Source organism: Budorcas taxicolor, chromosome 5, assembly GCF_023091745.1.
Source record: "Budorcas taxicolor isolate Tak-1 chromosome 5, Takin1.1, whole genome shotgun sequence".
In the NCBI taxonomy this organism is placed as follows: domain Eukaryota; kingdom Metazoa; phylum Chordata; class Mammalia; order Artiodactyla; family Bovidae; genus Budorcas; species Budorcas taxicolor.
The window spans coordinates 147,279,649-147,289,351 of record NC_068914.1 but is presented as its reverse complement, the minus strand read 5'-3'; the positions used below and the strand labels follow the sequence as shown (position 1 = coordinate 147,289,351).

The 9,703-nt window shown below is 53.5% G+C and overlaps 1 protein-coding gene across 1 annotated transcript; it reads right to left on the bottom strand.

Annotated features, from left to right (window-relative positions):
• Positions 1-6,179: 6,179 nt before the first annotated feature.
• PIANP (PILR alpha associated neural protein) lies at positions 6,180-9,037 on the bottom strand. The gene is made up of 5 exons (XM_052641197.1): positions 9,021-9,037; positions 8,306-8,817; positions 7,466-7,547; positions 6,481-6,702; positions 6,180-6,201 (listed from the first exon to the last, which is right to left on the bottom strand). Exons 1-5 carry the CDS (start codon positions 9,035-9,037, stop codon positions 6,180-6,182), a joined length of 855 nt encoding a protein of 284 aa, XP_052497157.1.
• Positions 9,038-9,703: the final 666 nt, after the last annotated feature.

The window sequence follows — 9,703 nt, the reverse complement described above, 5'->3', positions numbered from 1 at the left end:
AGGCTCCAGCACACCCCGGGAGGAAGTTACGACTAGTAGGGGCGGAAGTAGCTTCTGCCCCCGGGAGGGGGTAGACCTTTCAGGGATGTGACGCCACCGCGGAAGTGAAGGCAAGTTCTGCTAAGGAAAGGGGCCGAACCTTCAGAACAGCGGTCTCGGCTTCCGGAAGGGACTTCTGGGGAAGTGGGAGGGTGGGAACGCGACAGGTTCATGAGTTATGCATCAAGGTAGGAGGGGCGGTATGGATTCTTTAAAGACCGGTCCTGGTTCCCTAACCGCAGGGGGCGATAGGCTGACTTAGGGAGTTATCATTCCTTTTTCCTGTGTACACTCAAGGATGTCTCAATGCTTTGAATATGCAGGAAAGGAAAAGAATGTGCCAGTAGTTTTCTGAGATCCCTCAGGGCCAAAGAGTAATAACTTCTCCCGACCGTCAGAATCCTATCCCTGCCTGACCACACCCCTTACTCCCTTTGCTTTGGTCTCTAAGTTCCTGTGGAACATCTCCTATCTCCTACTTAAACGCGGCTTTACTTTTAAATACAACAGTCACCTCTCACTGATACTTATTGTCTGTTGTCCTTCCACCGGAATATCGTCCCCACGAGGGCAGGCACTCTGAATTGTTCACTGCTGTGTCCTCGGAGCCTGGCACTTTATAAGCGGTTGGTAAACGTTTGTTGCATCAGTGAACAATTCATGTGAACTCTCTCAGGAAACCTTCCTTGGTTGTTCCAACCTGTAAAAGTCCCACGTTCACCAAATTTGAACAGCATTTAGTCCCTGCTTTTTAAAATTATATATATATATCATCCCCTGGAGAAGGGCACTGGCAACCCATTCCAGTATTCTTGCCTGGAGAATCTCATGGACAGAAGAGCTTGGGAGGCTACAGTCCATGGGGTCACAAAGAATCGGACACGACTGAAGCGACTTAGTACGCACACATATGTTTGTACGTATATGCGTGTGTGTTAATCGCGCAGTAGTGTCTGACTCTTTGCGACTCCATGGATTGTAGCCCACCAGGCTCCTCCGTCCATGGGATTTTCTAGGCAAGAATACTGGAGTGAGTTGCCATTTCCTTATACAGGGGATCTTCCCGAGCTAGAGATTGAACCCCGGTCACCAGCATTACAGGTGGATTCTCTACCAGCTGACCCGCCTCCCTGGTGGGCTGTGAAGAGGTTAATCCAAGCAGGGAACCCCATTAGCAATCCTCTTATTGTCATTCAGCTTAGCTATTTCATTCATTCATGAACAAAATTTGTTGACTTTTACTGTGATTTATGGGGCTTCCCTGGTGGCTTAGCTGGTAAAGAATCTGCCTGCAATGCGGGTGACCTGGGTTGGGTTCTGTCCCTGGGTCAGGAAGATCCCCTGGAGAAGGGAACTGCTACCCACTTGAGTATTCTGGCCTGGAGAATTCCATGGACTGTATATTCCATGGGGTCGCAAAGAGTCAGAAAGGACTGAGTGACTTTCACTTTCAATTTCTTTCATGTAACTTTTCAGCAAAATTGTCAGCAGCTCAGGAGAAACTGTCTCATATATGGTACCCTCCCACTACTTTGCTGAGCACACAGTAGATGCTAAATAAATACATGTTATTTGAGTAAATGAATGCTGCCACCAGGCTGCCCCAGATCTGAGCTGAATCCCTCTGGGCTCAGCTCTATTTTGAGTGAAACAGAATCAAAGTGCCTCCTATTAGCAGTAATAGTTCCTTGCCTAGAGATCAAAATAACCTATATAGGAATAACTATAACACCAAATTTTACAGATAATGAAACTAAGACTATAAAGACTTGTGATTTTTCCCAAGGTCACAGCAAGGAAGTAGCAAAAGACACCTAAAAATAAACATTTCAATTAAACATTTAAAGAGAAGATAGGTATTTTTGGCTTGTAACTGTATCTTTTTAAAGGTGTCTCCTCTCTTAGAGGGAGACTCACAGACTTGGAAAACGGAACTCATGGTTGCCAGGGGAAGGGATAGTTAGGGACTTTAGGAAGGTCATGTACTCACTGCTATATTTAAAATGGATAACCAACAAAAACTTACTGTATAGCTCATGGAACTCTGCTCAATGTTATGTGCCAGCCTGCATGGGAGGGGGGTTTGAAGGAGAATGGATCCATGTATATGTATGGCTGAGTCCCTTTGCTGTTCACCTGAAACTATCACAACATTGTTAATCAGCCATACCTCAATACAAAATGTTGTTGGTGTTAAAAAAAATTTTTTTTTTTTTTAGAGTGCTCTCTTTATCACATTTTGGGACTCTGTATGTAATCAGCCTATGTTAACCCAGGAGCAACAGTTGGCGGAATAAGGGTCTGAAAGGTGCAGATATGAACTGACCTAGTTGCTCTATGGGTTAGAGATGGATGATTTAAGAAACTTTAACTTTGGGGGCTGAGATAGAAAAGCGGGAGCAAAATGGCAATAGTCACTGTAAGTCCTGGTTCTCCTGTTCTTTCCCTGTTTACAATAACTGGTACCCCTTTGGGCCTTTATGTCTCCAACTGTTAGCCCTGCTCCTCCTGCCCTTGGTATAAGAAGCAAGTTTTAAGTGCTTTGAACTCCTTAGAGAAAAGCTTTAGAGAGAGCAATGTGGGGCGTAGGGGGAAGAGGGCTGTTAATTTTAGCCTGGGGTTTTCCAGCTGGCACACTGTTTCCATCTTGAATCACTTCCACACCCTGAGCTCTGCCTGGGAGATCCCTCCTCCTGGGGGCTTCCCCACTCCCTGGTTTGGTCTGAGCCACAATGGTAAGCATTCCAGAAAAATGCTTAAGAGAAGTCTGCCTTAGTCATTTAATCAACAGTTCAGAAGGCAAAGGAAGCATAGAGATGAGAGATGCTGGTCCTGGTAGGTACTGATGTGTGGACTCCAAGAACCAAAGGGGTAGTATGGCCACTCTTTGTATTCTTGGTCTGTGACTGAGCAGTGACTCTCTGCCATTTGCAGCCCTCCAGGACCTTCCCAGGCCCCATAGTTTCAGTTTCAACTCTACAAGAAAGTTAGGATTCTTCTCCACGGCCTCTTCCTGGTTAGCTTGATAATGGGATGTAGCTTGGGATCATTCCTTAAGACAGGAATCCCTGGTGGCTCAGATGGTAAAGACTCTGCCTGCAGCGCAGGAGACCCAGGTTCCATCCCTGGGTCAGGAGGATCCTCAGGTTGGGAAGATCCCCTGGAGAAGGGAATGGCAACCCACTCTGTATTCTTGCCTGGAGAATTCCATGGACAGAGGAGCCTGGCGGGCTATAGTCCATGGGGTTGCAAAGAGTCAGACACAACTGAGCCACTAACATTCCTTAAGACATCTTTCTCCTCTGTCCTTCCCCCACCATCTGACATTCCCTAAGGAAGGAGGGCATTTAGGGAGAAAGAACAGGTTAAGGATTTCCTGTGTCTTGCTGGTGTGTTTTAATTTATTTAAATTTAGAGAAACAGCAGTCTAATCAGGTGGTAATTAATTCACTCATTAGGGGCCTTTATTCGTGCCTTCTGCATATGGATGAGCCTTGGGGTCACACTGTCCCTCTGAAGAGGAAGGTGGTAAGAGACAAGTGCTGTCCAGGCACTTCAGCTCTTCCCCTTTGGTGCCTCCTCTTCCCCCAACCTCGACCTAACAGGGACTAGATTCCTTAGGGGAAGAGAAAGGTCTCTCCCATCCTCCTCCTCCTCACCCCGCACATTCCTTGGGTCCCTCCCTTGCTGCCCCAACCCATCCCAGCAGCACCTCTTCCTGCACTTCAGGTCCCATCCACCAGCTGCAGGCTGGAGTCTCTTCAGGTCCCACTGGATTGACTCTGAGCTCCCTCAGCAGTGTGTTTGCTTCGCGCCTCTGCTTTCAGTTGGTTCATCACTCCTTGGCCTGGCTCTGCTGCCTCTTTTTCTTAGGGAGTCTGACACCCTGAATCCACATACTGCTCTGATCCTGAGAAATACACTCCCTCCTCCCCGCACTCACCGTTGTGTGCTGCACAGACTCAGCCACACCTCACTGGTGTTACACAGTAAAGCTCGCCAACCCCTAAAACATGCACCTATGGCCACATAGACACTCCTGATTCTAGCTGCAAAAGTAAATATGCAAAGGCCAGCAGAGGCCAGGGCAGCCCCCACTTACCTGTGACTGTTTTCTCTTCCCTGGAGCTCCCCCATTTCCAGGGAGCAAGTGGGGCACAGATGGGGGTGGGGGGAGAAATGGGACCTGGATGTTACCATGGCAACAAAGCCTAGCAACAACTGAGAGGCTGCTGTGTGGGCTTTTGCAGGGCTGTTACAAGAGCCAAACCTAGAACTGGGGGCTCAGAGGTGACTGATCCCAGCTGGGCAGCCTGTGTTCCCTCCTTCAAATACACCCCTCGATGCCACCCCCACACCCCAGTAGTGCCTCTTCAAGAGGGCAGAACAGGAAAAGCTAATGAGAGTTAACCACAGGGCTTCTGGGGGACAGCTGTGGGTGGGGGCAGGTTAGGGAGCAAGGCTGAAAATAAAGCAAGCAGGGCAGCCAGCCTCTCTCCTGCTGCTCCCTCTCGTCTTATTTCCATTGCTCCATTTTTTCTTCTCCTTTTGCCCTTCACCCTCCATCTGCCTTATCAGCTCTCCTCTTCCTTTTCTGGCTGGCGCCATCGCCTGAGCTGCTACAGAAGTGTCCCTTTGCTTCGGCCTCCTTGCTCATGGTCTCTCTTGACCTTCGCTGGTAATTAACAGGCCACTCTTCCAGTTTGCTCCGGCTGCTCCTCGTCAGGTCTGCTCCCGTCTGTCTCTTCCTTCAGCTCCATCCCATATCAAAGCCCTCAAACCCCAACTCCAGGTCAGAGCAGGCCAGGTCACTCGGGTCTGGAGGGTCACCCCTCCATCCTCCTTTTCCTCCGTTTTGGCTGCCCATTGCCTTTCTTCCTTTCCTCGCTGCGGGGCTCATGAGGCAGAACCAGGGGACTCAGGTATCTTGCAAAGGCTTTATTTGAAAATTTTGAAACTTACATCCCACAAGAATTCAAGATTATCACCACAAGAAGAAAGAGATAATACAAAAATATATATCACAGCATAGGAGCCAGGTAAGAGAGGAAAGAAGGAAGGAAGGTGGGAAAGCCATGAGAAGCTGGGACAAACCTGAGGGGTGGAGGGGACAAAAGGCAGGAGAGTTGGAGGAACCAAGGAGGGAGGGAGGGGCAGGTTGGGAGGCAGAGCTCCCGATGGCCTTAAACCAGCTGGCCCCGGTCCCTGGCAGCCTAGGTGGAATTAGGGAGGCCCTCAGGGGGACTGGAAAGTGGAGGACTTGATTGGGTGGGGGACGGTGGGGAGGAAAGGGGGCTCTGAGTTCCAGAGTGACACGCACAGACAGCCAGGACAGAAGAGACAGGACTTGGGAGGCAGGGGAGGGCAAATGGGGGCCCCTTTCTCCTGCAGTGCAGCAGGAGGCTCCCCAAAAGCCATCTCCCAGACAACAGAATTTGGCAGTGGGGCTGGGGAGGAGTTTTGGGGGCCTCATGACTCCCCATTTCCACAGGGGAGTCCTTAGAGTGGGGTGGGGGACATGGTAAAACCCACGACGTGGAGTGGGGTGGGACCGGGACAGATGGGGCCCAAAGAGTCCCCAGCTCATCTCCCACCCCCCTCCGGGGCAGCATGCAGGGGACACAGAAACTCCACCTGTGGGTGTTCACAAAGTGGAGTGTGAACACGACGTTTACAACATCACAACGAGGGGCCGGGAAATGCACATGACAGGTACACCCACTGACCGCCGAGTGATGGGCCGAGCGCAGGACGAGGGAGGAGAGGAAGTGAAAATCGAGGAAGTGAAAAGTGTGAGACAAAAGGGAGGACACGGGGGATCCTCGGAGCGGGGATGTGGGTGGGGAGACTGGCTGTACAAGAGCGTGAGTGTGCGATGGCCTGAGAGGGGAGAGGTGAGTGTGCAAGGCTCATGTGAGTGTGCCAGGGTGGGGACGGGGGGGGGGGCCAGAAGCCACAGATAGGTGAAGCCCCCACCTCAAGGAGGGTGAGCAGCTGGGCTTGCCTGTGGGCCAGCGAGTGTTCCCAAGGTGTGAGCCCAGGCAGAGCCGCAGCGCCCACAGCCGCCGTGCCCTCAGCAGGATGGGGGCTATGCCGGGCCCTTGGCCCCCTGCCTGGAGGTGCCCCAACCTTGGGGGACATCACAGATTCACCAGGGGAATCCTAAGGGGAAAAGGGAAAGGGCACAGTCAGGAACCAAGGGGCAAGCCAGAATCAAGAGGGCAGTTCAAGAAATAAAAGGGATGGTGATTAAGGGGGCAAGGTGGAGTGAAATGGCAGCATGAAAACGACATAGATCTACAGGGAGACAGGTGGGGCCGCCCAGAGAGCAGAGATCCAGTCTCCTGAGGGTGAGCAAGTCTGCCTCCTCCCCACCCACCCGGTGGGGAGCACCCCACCCACTGCCACTGCCCTCCTCCCTGCCCTCTTCCCTGCCCTCACCGGTTCAGTTGGAAGGCTGGTGCCCCCTTGGGCTGGGGCATCCCGGGCCGGGGCCCCCCTCGGGGTTCCTCGTGGTCAGGGGTGGGGGTGGGCGAGTCTCCGAAGGCCCCCAGCACAGTGACCCCGGCTGGGGACAGGTCAGTCAGGGGCTGCTGGCTCTCCTCTTGCCTCAGGGCCCCTTGCTGCCCCGAGGGCCTGCGCCGTTTCTGACTGCGGTCCCAGCTGGCAACCCCGGAAGGAGAGAGGTTCTCACCCATTCAAGAAGTCCCCAGCTTGGGCCCCCTTGGGCTCTGGTCACCCCCCAACCTCCCCCAGGCACCCAAAACATCTGACAGCAGAGAGACCAGCCTCTAACTGTTCCCTATGCCCCTGATCCTGAGACCCTGTCCACAAAACCACTTCCTGTCCCTGCGCTCCCAGGGGGGCTTGGGAATCTAAATCACCCTCCCACCTGGTCCAGAGCCACAGAATGAGCGACCCCTCTCATGGACACACAAAGTCCTCCCACAACTGCCCCTCCCCCACACACACCCAGAGAGCCATTTCTCTCCGCAGCAGGTGCCTGGCAGGTTTAGTTCTAGTTCAAAGTCAGCTAATGACCTGGACCCCTGAGTCTAATGAGTCTTGCAGTAAAGGTGAAGAACTGAGTGACCTGCTATTAAGTGCTTGCGAAAAGCTGGGACTTTCTCCCTCTTCCCTTTAAGGCGGCCTTAAGAAGGGCGCTGCAGAATGACAAGGGATGGCCGCCCTAGCCCCCCAGCTTGTGCTCACAATGATCTCTCTACCTCTCCCACTCTCCTTGTATTTCCCCAGCAGGAACCTGAGCTCATTTCTCACAGCTTCCCCTGCCCAGATCCTTCCTATCTTTCCCCAAGGTCTTGCCTTAATCCACCACTTCCTATTCCACCCCCAGGAAAACGGCCACCCAGGCTCCTTCCAGCCAAACATTCACGAGGATGTCAGCATCCCCTTCCTGCTGGCTTACCAGAACTTGAAGATGATGCCGGTGGCCACGAGGACAATGATGATGGAGATGGTAATTGTGACGTAGAGCTGAGGGTCCACACCTGCTTGGGGACAGGGAAAAAGTCTTAGGGAGGCCTGGGGCCGGGGAAGCCAAGCAGGGTTGGGGGCGGGGTTAGGCTGTAGGTTCAGGAAGCTTGAGCAGTGTTGCCATTGGAAGCCACATCATCCAACTCTTTTTCTGCTTCTTTAGAGCCTCCCTGCTTTATTTTTATCATCAGCTTTCTCCAGAGTTTTCAGCTCTTTCCCTCCCAAATCTTTTTTCTCCACTTCCCCAAATCTTCTGTATATATGGGATGAGAAGGAGTTCCAAGGTCAGAGAGAACCTCTCTCTCTCTGCACGGACACTAGCGGTTGAAAATGTCCATCTCTGCCCTGGCCCCGCCCCCAAACCACTGGCCCTGTGTCTGCGCACCCTGAGTTAAGGTGTCATCCTGAAGGGCCTTCCTCTGCCTGGACTATTCCCACTGTTTCCAGGGTCTGGCTCAAATGTCAATTCTTGGAAGGTCTCCTGATCCCCGGGCAGTAGTAGTCTCTCCCTTCTCTTTGCCTAAAAACATGCTGTGCACACCTCTATTACAGCGTGTATTACTGTTGACTCATCCCCGAGGGTTTACGCATCTGTCTTCACCAGTGGACCTGAGCTCCTCCAGGGCTCAGACACGTCTTCCTCTCAGCCTGCTGTGCCAGCCCAGGGCCCAGCACACTTGTGGAAGGAGCTGACACACAGGACCCCTGTTGCTGCCCTGAGAGTCTTCAACCAGCGCCCTGTCCATATCCCTTCCCAGCCTCTCCCACTCACCTTCACCGCGGCCCCCGAACAGGAAGGGCCTCAGGGTGGCAGGTGCTTCTCCAAGGATGAGCCCATCTCCATCAGCCCGCATGGAGTCTGAGTTGGGGTGTGGAGTAGCCAGCCCGTGGGGGGCTGCAAAACCATAGTCCAGGGGCAGAAATCCAGGATTGGCAGAGTTGGGGTCCCCCCCATCCTCTCGAGACACCGTAGGGCCCCACACAATAGCCCAGGGGTACTGGGATGAGGGTGGACCCTCCTCAAAGCCTGATGGGGTGGCCGGGGGCGCGGTGCCCGGCAGGACTTGCCGACGTGATCTCAGGACCCGAGGGGATCGGCTTGGTGGAGGTGCCCGCTCCCACACACACACGTGGCGTGGGGCCGAGGGTCCTCCCCGGGCACAGGGGGGCCGGGCTGGGGCTGGTGGGGCTCGAGGGGAGGTGGAGGAACCTTGAGCAGGCAGTGGGAGGGGCAGCAACAGCAGTGGCCAGAGAGAGAGGAGATGGGACAGCAGCAATGCAGGCCTGCGGGAAGGAAGAGCGAGCGATGAGTCCGAGGCCATCTTGGGCTGCCTCCTTCCTCTGTGCAGAAAGTGGCTGTGGGAAGACATGTCTCACTTCCCGTCTTCCAAGGGTCGAGCCCTCAGGATGGAAAGCCCTGGGTGGGCCTAGGAGGGAAAGGGCCAAAACCCCAGGGAACACGACCTCTAAACTCCCTCCAAACTTACCGCATCCTGGACTCCATGTCCGAGATCCTCAGCGGTGGCTCAGATTTTCAGCCTTTACTGGGGGAGAGAGGGGTTGTCACATTCCAGGCTTGCCCTGAGGACCTCCCCAGCTCATCCATCCTCCCCGTTCACCTCCACCTCCCCTCCCAGCTGCAGCTCCCATCTATGCTGTCACCACTCAGGACTCTCAGTTGCCTAGCATTGTCCTGGGGAGGGGAGAGGAGACTCCCAGACCAGTCCCCTGTCTAGCCCCCAGTCCCTATCTGCAACTTCCCAGGTCCCTGTTACTTCCCCACCCCAGGGTCTACTCTCACTTCTCTGGCTTCCTTCCTTCTCACTTCCTCTGCCCACAGCTCCTAGGTTTTCTTGGATCTTAATTTAGAGCCAAGAACCTTGTGATTCCTTGAGCACCTACCGCAAGGGAGGGCGTCTGAGAGGGGGAGGGAAGAGGAAGTCAATCAGATTGAGTGTGTGAACGTGTGGGGCTGCACAGAGGGGAGCATCCCAGACTGCCCACCCTACTTGTCCTCCGAGGCTTTTCTCTGAGGAGTGAATGGCCCCAGGAATCTGCATCTTCAGGAGCAGAGGAAACGGAGATGGAGGATGGAAGGAAAGAGACAAGAAAGGGAGAGGTGGGTGGGGGAAAACTACAGAATGTAATTTTTGCTCAGTGTTCAGTCATC